Here is a 26921-nt window from a genome sequence, read left to right as displayed (position 1 = left end):
TTACCGAAGCCTGTAAAAGGACCCCAATGTAAATAAATGAGAGAGAGAAGAGCTTCCGGTTTGATCTAGACTTCGACAGTGAATGAACATTAGAAAACTGCTGTAAAAATTAAGACCAGATTCCACACAGTTTTCATCTTTCTTTGTTTTTAAATGTTTTCTGTATTGTTTTTGTTGTCGTTGCAAGCACAGTAAAATCAAGATTACACACAGCATCATCGGCAATTTTTATGTCACCTAGGAGAAAGGACATAACTATACATGTCTCTTCTTTTGTCCAACTGCTTCTTTAGGCTCTGTGGGAGTTCACTGAGGGGCATATCAAGAAGATTAATGTTAGCCCTATAGCATTAAACAGAACTTGTTCATTTAAGACAAGACAGTGGCTCAGAAGAATAAAAGGTTGCTGCCTTTCTAATGGAGAACTGCTGTTCCTGAGACAGACGCCCATAAATAAAAGAACCACAGTGCCACAGAGCACATTTGGAGTCATCACGTCGAGCAATATGAACAAAAAAAAAAAAACAGCTGCTAAGTCAGAGAGAGCTTGAACACCAAGGGATCTCATGAAGGAAAATGCAAAACAGCACTTCTTAAATATGATCATCAGTGGATCATCCTGGGACAGGGGCACCATAATAACACACTTCATTTAACACAGTTTTGTGCTTTTCCCTTATGTGACAGTAACCTCCAAAGCACCTAATTTAATGATAGCGATGCACTTGGAACATTGGAAGACTTAACTACATAAGTACATAAGTAATGCCATACTGGGAAAAGACCAAGGGTCCATCGAGCCCAGCATCTTGTCCACGACAGCGGCCAATCCAGGCCAAGGGCACCTGGCAAGCTTCCCAAACGTACAAACATTCTATACATGTTATTCCTGGGATTTTGGATTTTTCCAAGTCCGTTTAGTAGCGGTTTATGGACTTGCCCTTTAGGAAACTGTCCAACCCCTTTTTAAACTCTGCTAAGCTAACCGCCTTCACCACATTTTCCGGCAATGAATTCCAGAGTTTAATTACACGTTGGGTGAAGAAACATTTTCTCCAATTTGTTTTAAATTTACTACACTGTAGTTTAATCGCATGCCCCCTAGTCCTAGTATTTTTTGAAAGCGTGAACAGATGCTTCACATCCACCTGTTCCACTCCACTCATTATTTTATATACCTCTATCATGTCTCCCCTCAGCCGTCTCTTCTCCAAGCTGAATAGCCCTAGCCTCCTTAGTCTTTCTTCATAGGGAAGTCGTCCCATCCCCGCTATCATTTTAGTTGCCCTTCGCTGCACCTTTTCCAATTCTACTATATCTTTCTTGAGATGCGGCGACCAGAATTGAACACAATACTCAAGGTGCGGTCACACCATGGAGCGATACAACGGCATTATAACATCCTCACACCTGTTTTCCATACCTTTCCTAATAATACCCAACATTCTATTCGCTTTCCTAGCCGCAGCAGCACACTGAGCAGAAGGTTTCAGTGTGTTATCGATGACGACACCCAGATCCCTTTCTTGGTCCGTAACTCCTAACATGGAACCTTGCATGACGTAGCTATAATTCGGGTTCTTTTTTCCCACATGCATCACCTTGCACTTGCTCACATTAAACGTCATCTGCCATTTAGCCGCCCAGTCTCCCAGTCTCGTAATGTCCTCTTGTAATTTATTTATGTGTTCTCAGTACCAGCAAGCAGTGACAGATGAACATGCATTTTTTATACGGATGCCCTGTCAAAGTAGATCTGAAAGTCACTTAAGAACTTTTGATTGTGGCCTCAGCACTTGCTCGCTATGGGATCTAGAAACCAAGAGGCGTATTTTCAAAGCGTTTAAAGGGTCTTTTACTAAAGATTAGCTCGAGTTATCTGCAGCAGGGCCCAAAGGAAATGGGACATGCTGCAGATAACTCGAGCTAACCTTTAGTAAAAGACCCCTCTTAGACTTACAAAATTCCAAACTAACGTATGGAACTTTGTAAGTCTAAGAACCCGATGATCAATTCCCTGCACTGTTCTGAAAAAGCACCAGAAAAATAGCACTGGAACAGTGGGGGGAATTAACTCCCTGATGATCAACGCTAATAACATGCAAATTTAGGTGCATTATTAGCGTTGATCATCAGGAGAAAGTACAGGATTGTGCCTGGTGGTCTAGTGACCCTGAACTCTCCCCTCTGTACTTTACATGCTAGAGGAGAGAGTAGCACTCCCAGTGCTGCCTCCAAAATGGCAGCACACTGCCCAGTGCATCCTGGGATGTGCTGTGCGGGGCTTCCATATATATGGTGAGAACAGTGACAGCCCGGGCTGCCTGGCATGAACAGGGTGGGGGGGGGGGGGGGGAGAGGAAGGAATAGTGCCTTAACCCTAACACCAGCACCGAGCTGTTGTAGGTTTAAGGTGCTATTCTACTGATAAGATCAGAGCGCAGTGCTCTGATCATATGGGCAGAATACCTCAGCATGCCATTTAAATATAATTTAAATTAGATCTGCGGTATTCCCCTCCGATCATGTCAAGCTGGTAAATGTGAGCTCTAATCCAGCACTAGTGGCCTCTAGCACCCACATTTATCTTTGATCATCAGGTCCTAAGTGATTTGAAAATGAGCCCCCAAGAGTTATAGAATAGCATGCAGCCAGATTCATGTGCAAATTCTAATTGGTGCCAATTAATGTCAATAATTGGTTATTAGGAGCCTATTATTGCTTAACAGCTTGTTAGCCAATTAAGAGATCCTTTTACCAAGGCATCTAGCAGATTTAGTGTGCACTAATGATTATGCCATGCAACTTAGTAAACAGGGCCCAAAGTTTAAAGCAAATGCTCTTAATATGTAATATTTGGTAGCAATAATGAAACAATGATAGAATATTCACATAACAAGCAGCCCGAGCCAACAGATTTATTTTTCAGTGAACATAATTAACTTTGTTTGAACTTGGCAGCTAATAGTGTCCTGAACTGGACAATGTTGGCACATTTAGACAGACTCTGGACTTGTGCTTGAAGGTAGCTCTGCCCTTGTTATTCAAAATCTGTCTTTTAAATTGTAGTAATCAAAAATATGAAGTGTATTTTTATAATATACCACCACAATCTACAAAACAAAAGAAGCAAGTTCCCACATGCCATCTTTTTCTTTTGATCTATGCACAGGAAAAAAGAAGATTTTAAATGCTCCCAGGTTTCAACCAAACTCATGTTTGATGTGGGATATAAATGTCACAAATAAATAAGTCAATAAGTGGATAGATAGAAACTCTAATGTTGAGCACCTGATTCTCATAACATGATGTCTGTTTAGCAGCCCTTTATCAGGAGATAAAAAAAATTCTCTGAACGAATATAACACGTGCTAGAGTGTCCCTATATCCAACCGCTCCAAAATGACACTTCTCTCTACCTATGAAAATATTATTCCGTTATTATTCTTCCTGTGTGCACATCCGTATGCTGAACAAGCTCGCATGTTTGAATATATAAGTGAGATTAAATAAAAATGCTACCAACAACAAAAACGACAACGTGGATGCAGCAGCTCACAGCTTTCATTGCTTTGTTTTGAGTGTACTGGGATGACGGCTACGCAGGGACGGGGAAACAGAGGTAAACTTAATTAGCTTCAACGGTTTGACGTCATCCCTACCCAACCTCTTTGCATCAAATCTCCTTAGCAAGAGCACCTGGATGATTCACGGATTGACCCGGAAGTAGTCCGGGTAAGGATGCAATATGGCGGCGCCCAATGAGCAGAATATGTGATTGAGTTGTTCCTCGGCATCAATCGCCAGGTTGCTTAATTTCTCGATTACAGATGGAGAAACGGGATTTCTGGGTGTCACTCCTGGTACGTTGGGTGCTGTTAATTTGGTTTGGGCGCCGTTGTCCATTAATCGACTCCATTCTTTTTCTGTGCTTCTCTTCCACCTTTCTGGAAATTGTCAAAAACTAAGGACAGTAAATATAAACAAACAAAAAAGTCACCCAATTTTCTTTTAGCTTTACCTAAAAATATGGGCTTGGATTTAGTTTATCTACTGTACTTGTTGTAGTGGGTCTATGGTATGCATCTTACTGAAAATATAAGATTTAGCTCACTCCTTTTCTGTAGTAGTTCAAGGTTATGGTTACTATATGGCTCCAGAAAAAGGAGGACAGATTGAGCCAGTCTGTGTTTTACTTACCTGGACTGGATCAATTTGTCCTCCTTTTTTTTGAGCAGGTGAGGTACATTCAGGTAGTATACCTCCATTCTGGGAAAGGGCTTCTATCAAAGATACCCTTTTACTAATACTTTGTGTGCTAATGGACATTAGCTTGTGCTAAGTGCTAGTGGCCCCAAGGTATAGGATGTGCGGTATTTAGCACACGCTAATTCCATAAGTGAGCACTAAGCTTTAGGAAAGGCCCCTGTTTGGACCTGGGCAACTCTTAACTCTCCATCGGCTCGAAGACATTGAGAACATCAGTGGGATTTGAACCTGTCGTCCCTGGATCTTATCCCAGTGCTTTAACCTCTAGGCTACTCTACTACAGACTAGAAGTTTATTTCTTTATTTCCCACATTAACCAGAGTACAACTCAGGTTCAGTGTGACTTACTTCCATATCATCAAGCTGATCAATCCATAGACTGGTGGGTTGTGTCCATCTACCAGCAGGTGGAGATAGAGAGCAAACTTTTGCCTCCCTATATGTGGTCATGTGCTGCCGGAAACTCCTCAGTATGTTCTCTATCTCAGCAGGTGGTGGTCACACACAGCAGCAGCTCTGGCTAGGCCTCCAAGCCTAATTTTTAGGTTTTGTTGAGTGCCTGGGGTTGAGGGCTCTTTTGAGCAAGTGCAAACCTGGTGGTGCCAGGTCCCTCCTTTTCTCCCCCCTCCCGATGGCTCCGTTAAAAAAAAAAAAAAAAAAAATTTTGAACGTCCTTAAAGGCGTTTATTTCGACGTTTATTTAAGCGTCTATTGCAGCTACTCACTGGGACACCAGGTCGTTACAGCTCGGAGCGGACAGCAGGTAATTTTTACCTTTTTATAGCGGGCAGGGGGTTCCCCGATTCTTCTCCTCGTGGCATATGGCGTTGGAGGGCGAGGGCGCAAAGGGTCGCTCCCCGGATCGCTTGAGCGCTTCTAGAGGGGATGCGGGGGTCTTAAAGACTGATTCGCCCTTGTCGGGTGACAGTTTCGTGACCGATGTATGTCCCGGTCCTTCCTCCGGCGTGGCGGTTTTTCCCGCCATAAACGCCCATCCCCCGCTCCTCGCCTCCGCCATCTTGGCCGGCCACGCGGCTCGGACGGCTTCTTCTTGGACCGCCCTTGAGGTTGGAGACATTAATGCCATGAACGCCCTTAATTTGGGCGACGGCACAAAAGCGGCTAAAGTTAAGAGCCGTTCTTCCCGTGCGGCTCCTTCGCGGAGTGTCGCGCCGGACGCCATTTTGGATGCGCAGCATGTCTCTCCCCCGCTCTTGCGAGCGCCGGTTGAGGGTGCGTCTAGGGCTGTTGCCCAGGCTGCGGAAGTGCACAGTCTGGGGGGTTTCTCCCCCGAGTTTGTTTTGCTGCTGCATCAGGCCTTCCTCATGCACAACGCTGCCCCTGCTCCCTCGTCTGGAAAAGAGGTTGAGGTTCCCAGAGGCAAACGCCCTCGGGTTGATTCCCAGGCCTTGGAGGAATTTGTCTCCTCCGATGTAGATGAGGGCAGCGTGTCTGAGGTCTCCCAACGGTCCTTTGCGGATTCCTTGGAGGAGATGGATCCCCGCTCGCATGGAGCGGATGACCCCTCTGCAGCGCGGCTCTTTAGCCCAGAGGATTTGCCCAACCTGTTGGTACAGGCCATGGACACTTTGAAGATTTCCTCTCCGGAGGACGTCTCTCCTTCAGCCCCTGTTGGCTCTGCCATTATGCTGGGGACGAAGCGCCCGCCTAGAACCTTCCACGTGCATGATGCCATGCACACCTTAATTTCGGCTCAGTGGGATGTCCCAGAAGCGAGCCTTAAAGTGGCTAGGGCTATGTCCCGCCTCTATCCTTTGGCTGTGAGTGAACGTGAGGCCTATCTGTGGCCTACCGTGGATTCTTTAATCACTGCGGTGACTAAGAAAACGGCGTTGCCGGTGGAAGGTGGCACGGCCCTAAAGGACGCCCAAGACAGAAGATTGGAGGCGGCCTTAAGGTCGTCCTTTGAGGCGGCTGCTTTAAGTTTGCAGGCCTCAGTTTGCGGCTCCTATGTGGCCAGGGCGTGCCTGACTATGGTGCAGCGGGCTTCCCCCTCGGATCATTCCTTAAGGGCTGATTGGCCGGCCCTGGAATCGGGCTTAGCCTATTTGGCAGACTTGCTGTATGATGTCTTGAGGGCCTCAGCGAAAGGCATGGCTCAGACAATCTCTGCGCGGCGGTGGCTTTGGCTGAAACATTGGTCGGCTGACCACGCCTCTAAATCCCGCCTGGCTAGGTTGCCTTTTAAAGGCAAGCTGCTCTTTGGGGTCGAGCTGGACAAAATCGTGACCGATCTCGGCACGTCTAAGGGCAAGAAGTTACCAGAGGTCAGGGCTCGAGCTAGTACTCGTCCCGGTACCTTCAGAGGACGGTTGCAGGAAGCCCGTCGGTACCGCCCGGGCAAGTCGGGTTACTCTGCCCCCTCTTCCTTTAAGAGGACTTTCTCCCACAAGCAGCATTCCTTTCGCAGAGACCGCCGTCCCGGAGGTGCTTCCTCCGGTCCTCCCCCAGGGTCTCGTACCCAATGACGGGGCCTTGGTCCACGCCCCAGTGCAGATTGGAGGACGGCTGTCCTCGTTTCTGGGCGAGTGGACCACAATAACTTCATACGCGTGGGTGCTGGAAGTCATCAGAGACGGCTACAAGCTAGAGTTCTGCCGACCCTTAAAAGACGGGTTCGTACTCTCTCCCTGCAAGTCTCCGGTCAAAGCTGTGGCAGTACAGCAGACCTTGGACAATCTGATCCGCCTGGGCGCGGTCGTTCCGGTGCCAGAAAGTCAGCTTGGCAAGGGACGTTACTCCATTTACTTTGTGGTACCAAAGAAAGGAGGTTCTGTCCGGCCTATCCTCGACCTCAAAGGGGTCAATCGGGCCTTGAAAGTGCGGCACTTTCGCATGGAGACTCTCCGCTCTGTTATAGCGGCAGTGAAGGCAGGAGAGTTCCTGGCATCCTTGGACATCAAGGAAGCGTACCTGCATATTCCCATCTGGCCTCCTCATCAACGCTTTCTGCGTTTTGCAGTCCTGGGACGACACTTCCAGTTCAGAGCCCTCCCATTCGGGTTGGCTACTGCTCCGCGGACCTTTTCCAAAGTAATGGTGGTCATCGCGGCCTTCCTACGAAAGGAAGGGGTACAAGTCCATCCTTATCTGGACGACTGGTTGATCCGAGCCCCCTCTTATGCAGAGTGCGGCAAAGCTGTGGACCGGGTAGTTGCTCTTTTGAGCTCCCTGGGATGGATCATCAACTGGGAGAAGAGCCAGCTGCGCCCGACTCAGTCCCTAGAGTACCTGGGAGTTCGATTCGACACCCAAGTGGGCAGAGTGTTCCTGCCAGACAATCGGATTGTCAAACTTCAGGCTCAGGTGGACCAGTTCCTAGTAGCCTCTCCTCTTCGGGCTTGGGACTATGTGCAGCTGTTGGGCTCTATGACGGCCACGATGGAAGTAGTGCCCTGGGCCAGGGCTCATATGAGACCACTTCAACACTCTTTGTTGCAGCGCTGGACTCCGATGTCGGAGGATTATGCTGTGCGCCTTCCCCTGGACCCAGCAGTGCGCAAGGCACTGAGCTGGTGGATGCAGACAGACAAGTTGTCTGCGGGAATGCCTCTGGTGACCCCAGAGTGGATTGTCGTCACGACGGACGCCTCGTTGTCGGGCTGGGGAGCCCACTGCTTGGGAAGGACAGCGCAGGGGCTCTGGTCTCCTGCAGAGGCAAAGTGGTCTATCAACCTCCTGGAACTCAGAGCCATTCGGTTGGCGCTTTTGGAGTTCATCCCGGTACTGGTGTGGAAGCCTGTACGGGTCATCTCGGACAATGCCACGGCTGTGGCCTATGTCAATCGCCAGGGAGGTACCAAGAGCGCCCCTCTAGCCAAGGAGGCTATGAATCTTTGCCGGTGGGCGGAAGCGAACCTGGAGCAGCTTTCAGCGGCCCACATTGCCGGAGTCATGAATGTCAAGGCGGACTTTCTCAGTCGCCATACCTTGGAGCCCGGAGAGTGGCAGCTATCTGCTCAGGCGTTCTTGGACATCACGAAGCGCTGGGGCCAGCCGAGCCTAGATCTGATGGCGTCATCGGCCAATTGCCAAGTGCCGCGCTTTTTCAGCAGAGGACGGGACCCTCGTTCCCTGGGAGTAGATGCTCTTCTCCAACAGTGGCCGACACAAGAGCTTCTCTATGTGTTCCCGCCCTGGCCCATGTTGGGCAGGGTGCTAGACCGGGTGGCAAAGCATCCCGGCAGGGTAATCCTGGTGGGTCCGGATTGGCCCAGACGTCCCTGGTATGCGGACTTGATCAGGCTCTCAGTCGACGATCCTCTGCGGCTGCCAGTGGAGCAGGGCCTGTTACATCAGGGTCCCGTGGTGATGGAGGATCCCTCCCCCTTTGGTCTTACGGCCTGGCTATTGAGCGGCAGCGTCTGAGGAAGAAGGGCTTCTCAGACAAGGTCATCACCACTATGCTGAGAGCGAGGAAGCGCTCTACTTCTACTGCTTACGCCAGGGTTTGGCGTATCTTTGCAGCGTGGTGTGAAGCAGGCTCACTTTCTCCCTTCACTGCTCCAATTTCTTCAGTGTTGGCGTTCCTGCAAGAAGGTCTGGAGAAAGGCCTGTCGCTCAGTTCCCTTAGAGTCCAGGTAGCGGCTCTGGCTTGCTTCAGGGGCCGCCTGAAGGGTGTTTCCCTGGCTTCGCAGCCAGATGTGGTGCGCTTTCTCAGGGGAGTTAATCACCTGCGCCCTCCTCTGCACTCAGTGGTGCCTGCGTGGAATCTCAACCTGGTGCTAAGAGCATTGCAGAAGCCGCCTTTTGAACCCTTGTCGAGGGCATCTCTGAAAGACCTGACGTTGAAAGCAGTCTTTTTGGTGGCTATCACTTCAGCCAGAAGAGTTTCCGAGCTCCAGGCGCTCTCTTGTCGAGAGCCTTTTCTGCAGTTCACTGAGGCAGGAGTGACTATTCGCACAGTGCCTTCCTTCCTGCCCAAGATTGTTTCTCGCTTCCATGTGAATCAGCAGCTCTGTCTCCCTTCCTTTCGTAGGGAGGACTACCCAGAGGAGTACTCTGCTCTTAAATATCTGGATGTGAGACGAGTCATCATCAGATACTTGGAAGTGACCAATGATTTCCGGAAGTCAGATCATCTGTTTGTCCTGTTTGCAGGTCCTCGTAGGGGTCTGCAGGCTGCTAAGCCTACAGTGGCAAGATGGGTCAAGGAAGCCATTGCAGCGGCTTATGTGGCCGCGGGGAAGGTGCCGCCTATCCAGCTGAAGGCTCACTCCACAAGAGCTCAGGCGGCCTCGATGGCAGAGGCCGGGTCCGTCTCCTTGGAAGAGATATGCAAGGCGGCAACTTGGGCTTCGGCTCATACATTCTCCAAGCATTACCGTTTGACTGTGGCTGCACGGGCGGAGGCCCGGTTTGGAGCTTCAGTGTTGAGGTCAGGGATTTCAATGTCCAGCCCTGGGTGAGTACTGCTTCGGTACATCCCACCAGTCTATGGATTGATCAGCTTGATGATATGGAAGGTAAAATTATGTATAATCATACCTGATAATTTTCTTTCCATTAATCATAGCTGATCAATCCATAGCCCCTCCCAGATATCTGTACTGTTTTTATTCTGGTTGCATTTCAGGTTCAAGTTTAGTCTTCAGTTACTTCAGAAAGACTTCGTGTTCAAGTTTTTTCACTTGGATTCTTCAAGAGTTGAGACGAGTTTGTGTTACAGTGAGCTGCTGCATTCCTCTCCCCTCCGTTTTACGGGGCTGGATTGAGATTTAAATTCTGCCGGCACTCCCTCCCGCTTCGTGCGGCTGTAGGGCAGCTTTGTACCCCTCCCGCTTCGGCGGTGTTAGGGTCAGTCAGCTCCTCCCGCGGTTGCGGTTGCAGGATAAGCCAGATCCCCCCCGCATCGGCGGGTGTGGTGTCCCTCCCCCGCTCCGCGGGGATGAGCTGGACGGATTCCCCTCCCCCACTTGTGTGGGGATGAGCTGGGTTAATTCCCCTCCCCCGTTTCGGCGGTGGTGAGCTGGGCAGAGTGTCCCTTCGTGGGTGTAATTCTCTAAGTGCTGAGTCCTGCGGATGGAGCTTTGATATCGACATACTGAGGAGTTTCCGGCAGCACATGACCACATATAGGGAGGCAAAAGTTTGCTCTCTATCTCCACCTGCTGGTAGATGGACACAACCCACCAGTCTATGGATTGATCAGCTATGATTAATGGAAAGAAAATTATCAGGTATGATTATACATAATTTTACCATAACACTTAATACATTTTGAACTTGTTTATGCTTTTCTAACAGAAAGCAGAATGTACCATATAATGTTAGGACCTGTAAAACTTGAGTTAGAAACAGATGTAATTAAATACTTGGGCTTCTTTTATAAAGTAGCGCTAGTGATTCCCGCATGGCAAATGAGGAGAATCCCATAGGAATTGAATGGGCTTTCTTTCATTTGCACCACGGAGAATCGGTACCGTGGCTTTCTAAAAGAAGTTAGATAATTGAAATATGTAGGAAAAAGGTAAAGGCTAGGGTTAACTGGGATAGACAGGAATAGTGCGAGGGTGGGATGAGGGAAAAATTAATAAATGAGACATATACCCCCTTGTTTACTAAGCCGTGCTAGCACTTGTCGGTGCAGTAATACCAACATAGCCCATTCACTTTGAATGGGCTATGTTGGCATTGCCGCACGGCAGCTGCTAGAACGGCTTATTAAACAGGGGATACATTTAGTTGAAATAATGTTAATAAAGCAGTTGGGTGAGGATGCTCTTTGCGGAAGTTTTCAGTAATGCTAACTACATATTTTTACACATTTGAGCTCCATCTCAGACCACAGTAGTATAAAACATTACTGCAAGCTATATTTAGCTGTATGGCAGGATCTATTTATTTAGGCTTTTTCTTAGCTCTTATCTTTTTGGTCCTAATGTATATTTTGTATTTTTTTATAGATATGTCCCACAGCTTTCAGATTTCTTATATATATATATATATATATATATATATATACAAACTCTATTAATACTTTGTTGAGGGTCTGGATAGCATAATCTTGATTTACTGTTAGGTTGATAACTGACCTCCCCCCTTTTTACAGAGCCTCATGGCAATTCCGACACAACCCACTGACATTGACTGGACTGTGTCAGCATTACTACACCGGCAGCCACTAGCGTGACTTTGTAAAGGGGGGGGGGGGTGGTTAGGGAGTGACTGAATAAGAGAAGCTTTTTTTTAAAGTGCTATTTATTGCTCCTGAAGATTGAGATAAATAGCATGAAAAAGAGGAGTCATTGGGAGTATGCAAATGGAAGGAAAGTATTACAATTTTATGCTTTTACAAAATGTATAATTTAGCTACATTCTGCTTAAGCTCATTTTTAACCGCAGGCTTGATTATGCTATGTTTTAATGGGAGAAACTTTTTGCTTTCTGTAAAAAGAAGAACTTACAAGGTAAGAAATGTTAGTGATCGCTCAGGAGGTGACATCAGAAAGTTCCACCAACTACTGGACCAGTCGGTACCAGTATGCAAGTCTAGACATCCTTTGAGACCAACACCTGTTTTTCTGTGATGAAGTGTTCAGCATTCTGAGACCATGTTTATCGAGCTTTTCTTATCAATATCTGTATCAGGGGGTAATTTCACAACAGAGCACATATGTGAAATTTTTTTTTGTTTTTTTAACATATGTAGCAAGTATGTGCATATGTGCACACAAACACGCATATATGCTAGTATTCTAAACATTCATGCTTGTAACTGGCATGCAAATGTTAATGCCTACTTTATAGAATGAGCCCCTTAGTAACTTGACTTGCAAAGCCAACAGAATTTCCCAAAACTTATAGGGGCCCTTTTACTAAAGCTTAGCATGCACTAACAAGCGTTAGCATGTGAAAAATGCTAAGAAGCCCATTTTACATCTATAGGCTTCTTAGCATTTAGTGAGCACTAATTCTGTTAGTGTTTGCTAATCTTTAGTAAAAGGGCACCTCAGTAAGAGAGAATTTTTATTTCAATTAAATGAATAATTTAAACATTTTTTTTATTGTAGTAGACATATTTAATCAATAAAAAAATTGATTGCATTTTAACTTAACCTAGCACTGCAGAAATGATATCAGGTTTATACTTTTTCCGATGATTTTGTTTGGATTTCTGGTGAGCTTTTGTAACTTCATTAAAAAAAAAAAAAGATGAGGCCAAAGCTCAAGGAAGCACAAGCACGATGGGCAAGAAAAGGAGCAAAGAGACAGGCAAGAAGAAGGATCAAAAGGGGACTGCACAGAGCTGTTAGAAGCCTGGTTGGGTGGCGAGCCCTATGTACTCAGCAAGCAGCACCTTTCCTTGCACAGTGATGCTCCTTATTTTATGGCCAAAAGCACAAGCACTCCTTAGCACAGCAGCATTGGGGTTGCCAAACTCTGCCCGCAGGCCCAATAATGTTACCAAAGGGAACTGCAGCAAGGCTAGAAAAGCTGTAATGGAGCATACTTTTTTCTGGTCCAGCATTTGCTCTGCGTTGCTTGAATAATTAGGAATGGCTTTTATGTCAGAATAAATGGGTATTATGTAATAAATTTTTAAAGTTTGTGGAGGAGTGGCCTAGTGGTTAGGGTGGTGGACTTTGGTCCTGGGGAACTGAGGAACTGAGTTCGATTCCCGGCACAGGCAGCTCCTTGTGACTCTGGGCAAGTCACTTAACCCTCCATTGCCCCATGTAAGCCGCATTGAGCCTGCCATGAGTGGGAAAGCGCGGGGTACAAATGTAACAAAAATAAAATAAATAAATAATGTTAATGAATTTGATTTTGAGGTTAGTAAGAGGGAACCTATCCACATTGTCTGTGGCAAGGCGAATATGGAAGGGTTGTTTGACGAAGAGGTGGACAGTGAAAAGCTGTTTTGAAGCATTGGGTTTGCACCTTAGTTTATCTTTCCTAAAGAAAGGAGTGCATTAGGGAACATTTGGTGGGGGATCTTAACGTTGTTTTTAACTACATGAGCATTAAAATAAATAATGTGGAGACTGAGGTAGATAGGCATAATAATTGTATATCAGGCGATTTTGGGGCCTTTGAGGAGGTGATACATGTAGATCAGGGGTGTGAGGGTTTGGCTTTGCATTTTAAACTTTGTTCAATACTTCTTATTTAGTACTCACCGTGCCCTCAGGCTAATCTTCAGTGAATGGACCCTTAAGTGTCTCTCTTGATTTCCACTTACATTTTCTGCAAAATCTGTATCGATAGACCCAACACAATATGCTATAAAGTGAGCTAGTTGTGGTTGCTGTTGAGTAATGGCTGGAGTTCTAGCCCCAGGGAGATAATCTGCATGCAGGCTTTGTAACATCTCCAGCTTCCGCTAACCTCTGGAACATATATGAGTGCACAGCACTGTTGCTGAAGTAGAAAACTTTTACTTTATATTAAGCTCTTTTATTTAAAATTAAAAAGAAAATATTCTGATGTGAATTAAATTTGATTCTTTTATTCACCTTGTAGTATTTCTGTTTCCCTTATATTCTTTTAGTAACCTATACAGTGTCAAGGACTTAAATATAGGAGGTTCGGAAGCCTTTGTATCAAAAGGGGTACTTCAGAAAAGAGCGCTTGTTGCCTAGCAAGTGGCCATACCAGGATCCTGTGCCTGGGTGGGGAGGCTGGGGTGGATGGTAAGGATTAGGTTTTTGGTCATGCTCATCATAATAAGATGGCTTGGAGCCATAAGAGTCCAGACACAGGCCGTCCGAGTCGTGTTTTCTTATATTTATTTATTTATTGCATTTGTATCCCACATTTTCCCACCGAATGGCAGGTTCAATGTGGCTTACATATTGCTAAAAAGGCGGTTACAAAATTTAGATTTGTAGAAGTCTAGTACATAATACAGAAGGGAAATGGGACTGGATATACCGCCTTTCTGAGGTTTTTGCAACTACATTCAAAATGGTTTACATATATTCAGGTACTTATTTTTGTACCAGGGGCAATGGAGGGTTAAGTGACTTGCCCAGAGTCACAAGGAACTGCAGTGGGAATCAAACTCAGTTCCACAGGATCAAAGTCCACTGCACTAACCACTAGGCTACTCCTCCGCTAGCAACATTCCATGTAGAAGCCTACCCTTGGAGATCAGCAATGCGGCCGCGCAGGCTTCTGTTTCTGTGAGTCTGACGTCCTGCACGTTCTGACCCCTGAAAATTATGAACAGTAGTAGAAATAAACTGTGGAGTTACGTGAGGTGCAGAATGAATGTGTGATTGATATCTAGATTTGGTACTACAGTTGCCAAATCTGACAGGGAAGACCCCATTCCCTCCCATGCCACATGCATATTTTTCTGTCCTCATGCTTTGTACCTCCTGCTACCCTCCCACCTCTAATATTCCTGCTCACCTTCCATGAAATTACTCACAAATGCTGGGTGGCTTTGTCATCTTCCTCCCTGTCAGCAGTGTTTTGGAGCAAGGAGTAGAGAAGAACAGTCATGCATTGCTGCAGATCCTTCCCACCCTCTTGGCCACAGTGTCACTGCTGCTTTAGGGAGGCAGGAGCAGTAATAGATTTAAAGGGTGCCACCTGAATTGAAGCCAGGCCTCAGGAGGGAGAGAGAGGCATAGAGAGCAGAGAAACTGTTCAATAACATAACATAGTAACATAGTAGATGACAGCAGAAAAAGACCTGCATGGTCCATCCAGTCTGCCCAACAAGATAAACTCATATGTGTATACCTTACCTTGATTTATACCTGCCTTATTCAGGGCACAGACCATACAGGTCTGCCCAGCAGTACTTCCCGCCTCCCAACCACCAGTCCCGCCTCCCATCACCAGCTCTGGCACAGACCGTATAAGTCTGCCCTCCACTATCCTCGCCTTCCAACCACCAACTCCTCTTCCACCCAATTTCGGCTAAGCTTCTGAGGATCCATTCCTTCTGCACAGGATTCCTTTATGCATATCCCACGCATGTTTGACTCCAGCTCCATCCTCCTCTGCTGGCCCTACAGCAAAAGAGGACTTGTAGGGGATAGTTGGAGCAGCGAGCATATGAGCTATTCATCACTGTGGAAAGAGAGAAGGGTCAGGAGACTCCTCATGCCTCTTCCAGTCCAGCTTCTCTGGTGTTGCTGTCCACAGGTTATGTGATTGGTGTTTGTTTTTTTAGCCACAGCTGGAGAGTAGTGACAGAAGCAGTTCAAAACCAGTTTTTTTTTAAATATATTTCCACTTTAGAACTTGTGCTTCTGCTGGCCATAAAAAAAACAGCTAGGCCGGCTGAAAACCGGCCAGTTGGCGACCTGAATTCCAGTGGGTATTTCTGCACCTGTTGGTGTTTGATAGCTGTAAATGGTCAAGTCTGGCAATCTGACTCATTTGGCCTTTACTGATGAATATTTCTGAGATTCTCACTAGTAGCTGGAATCAGACCTTGGATATACAGGGGTTCCCTGCTGCTAAAGCAATATAGTGGGCATTAGCTTCCAAATAATTTTACATGTCTCTTCTGCCAAAAAAAGAAAACCTGTTGGAAATATCTGTAAAATAAAAAGTATCAACTTATATTTAATGTAACTAGAATACATTACTAATTAGTTACACGACCCCCAGTGGTTGGTGTGAAGGGCTAAAGCGTCTCTTTAAAAAAATAAGTTAAAATGTTAAGAATACATCTTTTTTAATCCAGGCTTTTGGCTCGCAGGTATCAGGGATTTTTTAAGTGCACTGAACCATATCTACAAGACTGTATGTGAATTGTATTAATTAACTGTTTGTCATTGTGGATTGAGTGTTTAGGTCTGTCATATCATAATACCAGTTCCTTTTTCCTCTTACATGTTTTTATATTGTTTTATTATGTAAACCACTGTGACCTGTAAAGGCTAAGCAGATTAAAAGCCAAAAAACACAACAATATTGTATTCAAACATAACCTGACCTGGCCACATTTCACCCGAAGGCTGTGTCAGGGGAAATGCTTTTTCAGCGATTTTTGAAAACAAATTTTTGAGTATTGTAAGAGTTCTTTTAAACATATGACCTCTGACCCTTCTCAGAGTATAAATGCTGGCAGCTGAACATGGCGGACTGCATACTCTGAAGGAGATTTGCTTCTCTATAAGTAACTTGTAATTAATGTTCTCTGGCTCTTACACATTTTTTGAGACTACTTGATGGTGTGTTATGTTGAAAATTTGAATTTTATCTTTTATGTTTTGTGATTTTGAATCTGGCTAATAGGGGGAGTTTTTGTGCCCTTTTTGACTTTTTATTCCATTGTGATATTGTCTTCCTGTTACACATTGTAATTATGATGTGCTTCACACCGTTTCTCCCTCTTTGCACTAATTTATCTTTCTATCGTAAGTTCCATTGCTATATAATGCACAAGTGCACTGATATTTGTAACTGTTCATTTGTATCTGTCTTTGACTGCATGGTCTTAATCCTGAGCCCTGTGATTGTTACACTGTGTCGTAAGCATCTTCAATGCATGCTTTTTATGTTTTTATTGTTTTGGCTTATTTATTTGTGACATTTATATCCCACATTATCCCAAACAAGTTTGAGTTCAGTGTGGCTTACAATAAACAGTATAGGATACATAACAAAGAATAATGCATAAGAAAGTAATTTGTTGTAAGAATCCAATTTTACAATACAGTATCTTAAACATACTGGGATAGCTATGGATGTTTAACCTTTAGAAAATCTATTATGAATGAGAAATTGTACATGAGGCAAAGAGAAAGTTAATGATAAATAGTGTAATAACCATTTCAGATAATAATTGCTTGAGATGTACAGTTTTTATCTTTATGTACTGATTTGTAATATTTAATCTGTATGTTTTGTAGTATTACCCCTGACGCAGCCTTCAGACAAAATGTGGCCCTATTGGGTTATCTTTGAATAAAATATTGTTGTGAGACTTGTCATCTGAGACCTGTTCTGTTTTTTTGGTTGTACTGATTTACTGATCCACACTGCCTCTCCTTTTTGAATTAAGCTAAGTGTAATAGCAAGTTTTAATAAACATAAATATCAGTTACAGGATTTAGTTGGCAAGGGCTATTTCTAATCTCTGCTTTAATCACTGATAGAATAATTGTAGTTGCTGGCTCCACTGGCGTACAGGTGACATGCTCCACAAGCTGACTTTCTTAGCTCTCTTAAATGTCATTTTAAATTCATGAAAGTTTGGAACCCAAAGAAGCAATTAGTAACTCTTGATTCATGTTTTACTAGATGGTTAGATTGAATTTGATCAATTTTATTTTGATCAGCTTGGAATACTGATGGAGAAAGAATGGGGAAAATCGAATCATGCAAAGCAGCCCAATAGATTAAAAGAGTAATTAACTTATTGATTAAAACTTTGGAAGCAGATGACACAAATCTTGCTGAGCTCCTTTCTCAGATTTAACAGAAAAGCAGAGCTGGACACAGATTCAATTCAGATTTTTCTTCTTCTATACCTTCAAAATATCAATTTTCTCTCTCCCCCTCCTCCACCTAAGCTTCCAGTCGCAGATCGCATGCCTAAGTGGCAACGGTGTTCTCTGTGCTCATCGTTAACTGCCACAGGAGCGATAGCTATCTTCTTTTCTTGGTTTTAAATCAGCAGCCTCCACAGTGCATCTAATCTCTGATGACCCAAAGGGACAGCAGTTGTGGACTCTAATGTACCGCGATGCTGTCACTATTACAATTAATGATACTTAGAATTTGTGTAGCAGTATTAGAGCTAGATAGATGTTCCTACTCTTTGGTGAAGTTGAAAAGGAGTGTGCCCTAGTATTCAAGCAGTACTTAATAAAATGTTCTTTCTGAAATTGATTGGGTGTATTAATTCAGCTGGCAGGAGTACCACTTGCCAAAGCATTAGCATGTACAGTTTAAGGATTTTTTTCTAGCAGCTACTTACATGGAAAGCCAGAGGAGGAGTTGTGATATCAGAGGTTGTAAGAGGGAACCTTGGAGGGAAACTGGTCTTGCTCCCACTTGGACCAAAAAAGGACTCGACACGGCACCGTGTTTCGGCTAGTGTGCCTGCATCAGAAGTCTCATATGCTTGTAGGTGAATATAGAGTAGGTTGTAATTGTGAACTTGAGCTTCTCTAAGTTAGTCTTTAAAAAGACGCTGCAAATTCAGATGCACGCTGATATCAGCATGCATCTGGAATTCTGTGCCGTGTCGAGTCCTTTTATGCAATAAAATTTGAATTTGATACATTATCATCGCCCACGTGTTTCTTCTGCAAGAGTTCTGTTGACTGGGTTACTCTGTTCTTCTGGCTCACTGTTCGTAGCAGTTCACGTTTCTCAACGTTATGGTTTGCCACACAGGATTGAATGAAATACTCCTTTTTATTTTTTTTTCTAAAATGGCTTGATCATTTAATAGTCGACATATTCTTTTATAAACCCCTTTAGGGAGAAGCTTTCTTTGCGATATGCTTCTCATTTTCCTGTTTTAGATAACACATTTGCCTTCAGACTATGTAATTATTTCTACATGCAATTAATTTGTTAAGCATGATACTGTAAGTTCTGTTTTCCAGATAATTTCTGTTCTCATGACAAAGCTCTCTTGGAAGCACTTCTGTAAATGCTGTAATTAGATGATGGAATGAATGATAGCTATATCATTGTACTGTGTTTGAGCGAAAGCTGCTAGGAAGTGTTCATTTGGTATAGCAAACATTTACCGTAGGAGACTGAACTAGTGTGCAGTGTGTTTGCTTATACCTTGTTTTCCCTTTTGAAGGTAATTGCTTTTATATATTTATTTAAGGCTGGTGGAACAGCAGGTGTATGTGTTGACCTGGTATTATTCCCCCTCGATACGATCAAGACCAGACTGCAAAGCCCCCAAGGATTTTCTAAGGCCGGTGGTTTTCGTGGCATCTATGCAGGTGTATCATCCACAGCGGTTGGGTCATTTCCTAATGGTAAGACGTTTTCTAATTCTAGATAAGCTATTTGTAGTAACAATTGACATAGAAAGAGCCAACATTTTATTGTAGTAATATTATTGTAGTTGGGCACATAAGTTAAAGATGTGTTTGAAACAAAGGCTGTGCAGTAGAAGGGAAACAATACCTAGCTGGCACCATTAATTGGGCAGTGTTTAACTAGCTTGCCCTCTCTCTATACTGAATTGCCTTTCTTTCCCACTTTTGGATTAGAGAAGTAGTTTGTTTTGCCCAGAGTTCTAGGATCTTATTCCTAAGGAAAACTGCAGAATCGTGCGTGAACCATTGGGTGTTAGAACCAGAGTAGGTCATACAGATTTATGCTGTTTAATCATTGTCATCCATTAAGCCATATCATTTGAGAAATGAGCCTCACAGAGCCACGTTCAAATGGTGCTAATGAACCATGCTAAGGAGATCAATGAGCCTTGCATGGAGTAATGTTTGTATAATAATGCACAGACATAGGTCTTTGGATAAATCTTGAGTTGTGCAGAGGCATATAACACATTGCAAAATAGTTGCAAGTGTTTTCCAGGAGCCATTTGTTTTGTCTTTTGTTTTTCCAAATGCTTCTTCCTCTAGACCAGTCCAAACCAATGGTTGTGTACCCCTACCAGCAGATGGACGTAGAGCAGCTGAAGTCTTCCAGTGACATCGGTTTAAGCACTGGTGCAGACTGGAACGTTCCAATATTGCTATACCTCCAACAGCGGGTGTAGGTTGGAATTGTGCAGCAGATTTACGTTTGCCAACTCCTTGCGATGAAATCCACGACCTGCATTCATTGTGGTAGAGTCCCTTGACAGTATTTCTTTTGGGGTTTGGTTCATGGCCCCTACCCCAGTTGATACTGGAGCGATCTGACCTGAGACCCCTGGAGGTGGTGGTAACTTTACAGGATTAATGCTGCTTACAAAGTTTAATGCTAGCCATTTTGCTTATAATGTATTTTATTACCTTGTAACACTCGCTGGGTCTGATTTTTGCATGTAGCCAAAATTAACACGTTTTGTTTCATTTTCTTTATTTAAAGACATTTATTACCTCTTCCATCCATTGTTTAAGGTGGGGTACAAAATATGTATATACATAAAAACATGATAATGCGTCAATCAAGACACAAGCATAAAACAACAAAAAACATAAATTCTGTAGGGTTTTAATGTGTGTTAGATGCTGTTTCAAACAGGCTATTGCCATAACACAGCTTAGTAAACAGACATTACATTTGTTTAAAGTTGAAACTCTTGTGTTATGTGTTTGATTGAACTCTCGGTTTAGCTGATCCATAAAGCTGTTTACTGATAAGCATCTGCTGATTTGACTGCAAAAGGCAATGGATGTGGGTCCCTGGTCAGTACAAATCTCTCCTCTTTGATTTATTTCTTCGGGACCTGCAGGCTTAGAGAGGTTCAAGCTGATATTCAAAGGGAGTTTATTGAATTAGCTGCTGGGTGGCAACACATAACTCTATTGTCTGTGTATATTTGTTTCAAAATCTGTGGACAATGTCGAGCTATTTAAGGGCCTCTTTTATCAAGCCACGCTTGCGGTTCCAGGTGCGGCAGTGCCAACAGAGCCTGTTCACTTTGAATGAGCTGTGTCGGCTTTGCTGAACGGGAACCACTAGCGCAGCTTGATAAAAGAGACCCTTTATTTCTAAATGACTTGATATTAAGGACCCGGTTCAGCACCATCATCTGCGCCTGGTTTTTGGTGCGAGGATTTACTGAAACCTGGTGTAAATTCTTGCACCTAAATTAGGCACGGATCTCCCTTTCCTTTCTGAGCACACTACCAGAACCCTCATCCACGCTCTTGTCACTTCTCGCTTAGACTATTGCAACTTGCTTCTCACAGGTCTCCCACTTAGCCATCTCTCTCCTCTTCAATCTGTTCAAAATTCTGCTGCACGCAGTGGCGATCCTAGCCAGCATGACACCCGGGGCGGATCGCCGATGCGCCCCCCCCCCCCCCCCGGGTGCATGCCGCTGGGGGGGGGGGGGGGGGAGTGCCGCGGCGTGCGCCTGTCAGCTGAGTTCGCTAACTTCGCTGCAGCTCCCTCTGCTCTGGCCGGAACAGGAAGTAACCTGTTCCGGGACAGAGGGAGCTGCAGTGAAGTTAGCGAACTCAGCTGACAGGCGCGCGCCGCGGCACCCCCCCAGCGGCGTGCACCCGGGGCGAACCGCCCCCACTGCCCCCCCCTTGGTACGCCACTGGCTGCACGACTAATATTCCGCTAGCGTCGTTATGCTCATATTAGCCCTTTCCTCAAGTCACTTCACTGGCTTCCTATCCGTTTCCGCATACAGTTCAAACTCCTCTTATTGACCTATAAGTGCATTCACTCTGCAGCTCCTCAGTACCTCTCCACTCTCATCTCTCCCTACATTCCTCCCTGGGAACGCCATTCAATGGGTAAATCTCTCTTATCTGCACCCTTCTCCTCCACCGCTAACTCCAGACTCCATTCCTCGTATCTTGCTGCACCTTATGCCTGGAATAGTACGTCAAGCTCCATCTCTGGCCGTCTTCAAATCTAAGCTAAAAGCCCACCTTTTTGATGCTGCTTTTAACTCCTAATCCTTATTCACTTGTTCAGAGCCCTTATTTTATCATCCTCACTTTAATATTCCCTTATCTTTTGTTTGTCTGTCCTAATTAGATTGTAAGCTCTGTCATGCAGGGACTGTCTCTCTATGTTCAAGTGTACAGTGCTGTGTACGTCTAGTAGCACTATAGAAATAAGTAGTAATAGTAGTAGTAGTAGTTATTCTGTAACACTATGTACAAATTTAAGGAACGCCCCTGATCTGGCCCATTCTCTTCCCGTGGCTGCACCCCTTTTTCGGATCTGCATGTAAAATCTACACATGGGTCCCGATGCCTGAAGATGCATGTGCAAATTTAGATCGATGCAAATGAACGCCGATTAGATTTTTAGCGCCCAGTTATCGGCACTAAATTGGCTGATTTATCAGTTAAATTGCACATGCAATCTTGAGTGCCATTTATAGAATTAGGGTGTAACTGTGGGTCGGATTAGGGGATGAGCAAAGGTGGACCACAATAATATCCATCTAGAAACAATATTTAGGTTGAACTGCAGGCCTAAATTAAACAGATTTTGCTGACTCATTCACTGCACTGTCTGCATATACGGTGATTCATCTATATGGATAGCGATGTGAAATATTGACCTTCCTGTGTTCTATTGCATTTGCGTGGTATTCTATTTTGTAATGTTTATTAGATAAAGCTTTAATCAAAACCATAAAGTACATTTTTCACTTAGCTGTGCAGGTGATTCGCTGCTCTTCCTGGTCTCGTGGGTAGAGTGATTGATCCGTGCTGCCAGTGTTACAGTTGAGGAAGAATGGGGGTCATGATGGGTGAGGGTCCCAACTGCCCAACAATCATATTTCTCCCAAAAATTCAATCCAAATGGCTGTCACTTAAACAAAAAAGATCCAACTTTATTGGTGCTCTGCCCCCCCCCCCAAAAAAAAAAAACCCCACAAACATGACCCAGCAACAAAAATATCAAATAACAGTATAGAGGGGGGAAAACAATTTAAAATTGCAGTCCTGTTTAATTGGTGCCTTCTCAGCAACAAGTAGACCACCTCTGTCTTGCAGTAGTTGGGAAGGCTTACTTCCTATTTCTCCTTCCCACCTTAGTATAGGCCAGGGGTTCTCAACCCAGTCCTCAGGATACACCTAGTGAGTCCAGATTTTCAGGATACCCACCATGAATATGCATGGGATCAAATTTGCATAGAATGGTGGTAGGGCTCGCAGATATATATTGTGCATATTCATTGTGGGTATCCTAAAATCCTGACTGGCTAGGTGTGTCCCGAGGACTAGGTTGAGAACCATGACTGGTTCACCTTTTCCAGTCTTCCTCCCGATCGTCTTTAGATTCAGACTCCTCACTCCTTCCTTGGACCCTCCGGGCAGCACACAGTCTTCTCTTCGTCCGAATGAGTCTCGCACACAGTTAACACTAGGGGGTCTTTTACTAAAGCTTAGCTCGAGTTATCTACAACAGGTCCCATTTTATTCATATGGGCCCTGCTGCACATAATTTGAGCTAATGTTTAGTAAAAGACCCCCTCAATGTCTCCAAATCCAGAAAAATGTTTTTCTGTTCCCCCCCCCCCCCCCCCCCCCCCCCCCGTAACCTTGGAGAAAAGGCACCGGAACAATGTTTTAAAAATCTCCAAAGCAGAGCCTATTTTTCTGGTTCTTCTACATATATATTTAAAGAGTGAGCATGTTAATGAAAAAAATTTTACGGACATACTACTACTACTACTTATCACTTCTTTAGCGCTACAAGTTATATGCAGCGCTATACACCATACATGAAAAGATAGTCCCTGCTCAAAGAGCTCACATTCTAAATAGGACAGACAAACAGAACAACTAAGAGGTAAGGGAATTAAAGAGGTGGGGATAAAAGGGTACAGGGCAAGTGAGTAGTGGTTAGGAGTCAAAAGCAGCGTTAAAGAGGTGGGCTTTTATCCTGGATTTGAAAACGGCCAAAGACGGGGCTAGACATACAGGCTCGGGAAGTCTATTCCAGGTGTGAGGTGCAGCGAGATAAAAGGAACGGAGTCTGGAATTAGCAGTAGAGGAGAAGGGGACAGACGAGAGATTTATCCACAGAATGGAGTACCCGGGGGGGGGGGGGGGGCGTAGGGAAAGACAAGAGTGGAGCGGTACTGGGGAGTGGTAGAGTGAATGCATCTGAAGGTTATGGAGATGAGTTGGTATGTGATGTGTAATACGTAGTAATAAGCCATTTGAAAATTTTTGTTTACAGATAGTCTCTATGACAAGTGATATTCATAAAGGCCCTGTTCTCTGTACTGGCAACCATGCAGTATGCAAATATTGATTGCCATTTTTAACTAGAGTAGTTATTGCTTACGGGATTTATGGTTATCCTTTTTTTTATTCAACTAAGCTCGCATTTTGGTACCTGAGGGTAATAAATTTGACTATTGCCAAGAAAACGGTAATCACAATCTGCTTTTAGCATAGACAGCTGGATTGGAACATCCACTGAAATTGACGAGTGGTGTCTTTTCCTGAAAATAGATACGTAGCAACAGATGTCATGCATCATAAATGTGAATTACTGGTTATTATCTTACTGAGGCTGGGTCTACTATATATCATAATTTTATTGTGTGACCTGTGCACTGAAAAAAAAAGTATTGCAGCTTTTGGAAGGTCTAGCAAATAACTTGCTCATGTTTTTGTTTACATCAGCTGCTGCCTTTTTTGCCACCTATGAATATGTGAAGTGCGTGCTGAAGTTCAGCTCATCTTCATACTTGTCTCCAGTTACACACATGTGTGCTGCCTCACTTGGAGAAATAGTAAGTAACGGCTGAATGTACTGCATGTTGTTATTCTTTTCAGTCCAAAGTAAGATGGAAAGAAATATACAGAAGGTGTTGAGAATCTGTGGTTTGGTGGCAAAACCAAACCACAGATTCTGGAAAATTAAAGAGACTGGATGAAACTTGGCCTGAGTTAAAAACTGGTAAAACGGCACGAGTTTGAAAATAAGCCAGATTGGACTGGGGGTTCCACAGAAAGAAGATTCCCCCCCCCCCAAAAAAAAAAAAAAAATGACCCAATACATTTCTATGAAAAAAGATGTTTCAGCATCTATAGCATTGAAAAGTTAACGGAATGAGATGAAACTTTACTTTTGGGAAAAAAAAATAAAAAGGAAATTCAGGAGAAGTTAAAGCAGGTACATCTCTGTGATAGTGTGTTTACCAACTTAAATAATTGCTTTGGGTATATGAAAAGAATATCGTGAGCCAGGCTGTTCATTCTTTCTCCATTGGTATTTACTACTTTTTTGAGACTGCAAGCACAAACAAAAATTTTTTTTTTTAAATTGTATGCCATGGTAGACAAGCATCCATACAACTTATACATTAAAACTCTGGTAACAAAAGATTTTATCTCGCCTTTAACTTCAGCACTTGAATTTTGGTTTTAATTGTTGACCTTTCCAGGTGCATTCGAGGACAGTAAGTAGTACTTTCCTGACTAAGAGGACATGCATTCTAAAGGTGCCCCGACAAAACAGCCTTGTAACAAAATAGCCCTTGACAAATCGGCCCCTAACAAAATAGCCCTAGACAAAATGGCCCTTCCCACAAAATAACCCTTGACAAAATAGTCCCCTAGAAAAAAATAACACATCACAAAAAAAGATGATAAACTACAAGTGAAATCTACACTGATAAAGTATTAGTTAAGAGTTCCAACACAGTCTGTTTATCTTAACAAAGGCATTTACCCACATAGACTATGTTAGAACTCAACCTAAAACTAGTTTTATCATTATTACCTATAAAATTACCTCAAATACAGGGATCCTCTACAAGTAAATTTGGGCAGATCCTCTTGCGGTGTGCCGCAAGGTAAGTTACTACTACTACTACTCATCATTTCTATAGCGCTACTAGACGTACGCAGCTCTATACACCTGAACATGAAGAGACAGTCCCTGCTCGACAGAGCTTACAATCTAATTAGGACAAACAAGAGATAAGTTCTCCCCCTGTCTGGTACTGTTCGGGCTACTTTGTCAGAGGCCATATTCTGGCCAGCCTGATAGGACCCTTTTGTCGGGGGGCTAATTTGTCAGGGACTATATTGTGGGCAAGCTGTTTTAACAGTGGCTGTTATGTCGGGAGCTTTTTTTGTCAGGCTGTTTTGTATGGGGGCTTTTTTTATTGGGACTATTTTGTCGGGGCTTTTTTTGACAGGGCTATTTTGACCAGGTACCCATTCTAAATGTTGTACCTGAGGCAATGGGGAGCGAAGTAACTTGCCAAAATTTGCAAGCACCATCTTTGGAGAGGAGGGATTTGAATCCTTGTGTCCCTGGTTCTCAGCTACTACTACTACTACTTAACATTTCTAAAGCGCTACTAGGGTTACACAGCGCTGTACAATTTAACATGGAAGGACAGCCAGCTACTCTGACTCTATTCCCATCTTCCTTCAGAGTTTTTGCAGCCACAGTAAGGGCTCCTTTTACAAAGCCGTAGTACTGATTCCCACATGGCAAATGCAACAAAGCCCATTCAGTTCCTATGAGCTACGTTTAATTTACCGCGGGAGGAATCAGTACAGTGGCTTTCTAAAAGGAGCCCTAAAAGTGCAACAGTTCTATGACCTATGAAGAGCAGCCAATCAAGAGTTTGATTAGAGATTGCATCCTATATCTCTGAAGTTGTGTTGTCCAAGATAAAACTGGAAAAAAAACAACTCCTGTTGGCTAAAAGCAGTAGTAACAAAATGCATGTGTCACTGTCTCTTCGGTGGCTATGAGAGTTTTTCAGTCCTGGGATTGTGGGGGGGGGGGGGGGTCTCATGTCTGAAAGCCAAATAGTATTCTTAGTTGTGCAGTGCCATCACAGTTAGCAAGAACGGGTACGAGCTTGAAGTGATAAATGGGTTGAAGAAGTTTGAATAACTTAATAAAAGGCAAAACTCTAATCAGTGGTTCTGATGATTTTCTTTGGAATTACAACATCAGGAGTCAATCATGAGACAAAATTAGTTGGGAAATGCATTCTCTTCTCATTCCCTTAGGTAGAGATGCTAATATTTGGAAGCCTATGAGACTGTCCTGAGTGCCCC

At 44.1% G+C, this 26921-nt stretch overlaps 1 protein-coding gene across 1 annotated transcript in view; it reads left to right on the top strand.

Annotated features, from left to right (window-relative positions):
* Positions 1-3726: 3726 nt before the first annotated feature.
* Positions 3727-26921, top strand: part of SLC25A26 (solute carrier family 25 member 26) — a 178563-nt gene continuing 155368 nt past the window's right edge. The window contains exons 1-3 of the mRNA XM_030207165.1: positions 3727-3863; positions 19052-19208; positions 24519-24628. Of these exons, the coding sequence (XP_030063025.1) occupies positions 3831-3863; positions 19052-19208; positions 24519-24628 (300 nt within the window). The 5' untranslated portion in view covers positions 3727-3830. The remainder of the gene's footprint in view (positions 3864-19051; positions 19209-24518; positions 24629-26921) is intronic.

This window comes from Microcaecilia unicolor, chromosome 6 (genome assembly GCF_901765095.1).
Source record: "Microcaecilia unicolor chromosome 6, aMicUni1.1, whole genome shotgun sequence".
NCBI lineage: Eukaryota > Metazoa > Chordata > Amphibia > Gymnophiona > Siphonopidae > Microcaecilia > Microcaecilia unicolor.
The sequence above is the reverse complement of the archived record's forward strand: the minus strand, read 5'-3'. Positions and strand labels throughout refer to the sequence as shown.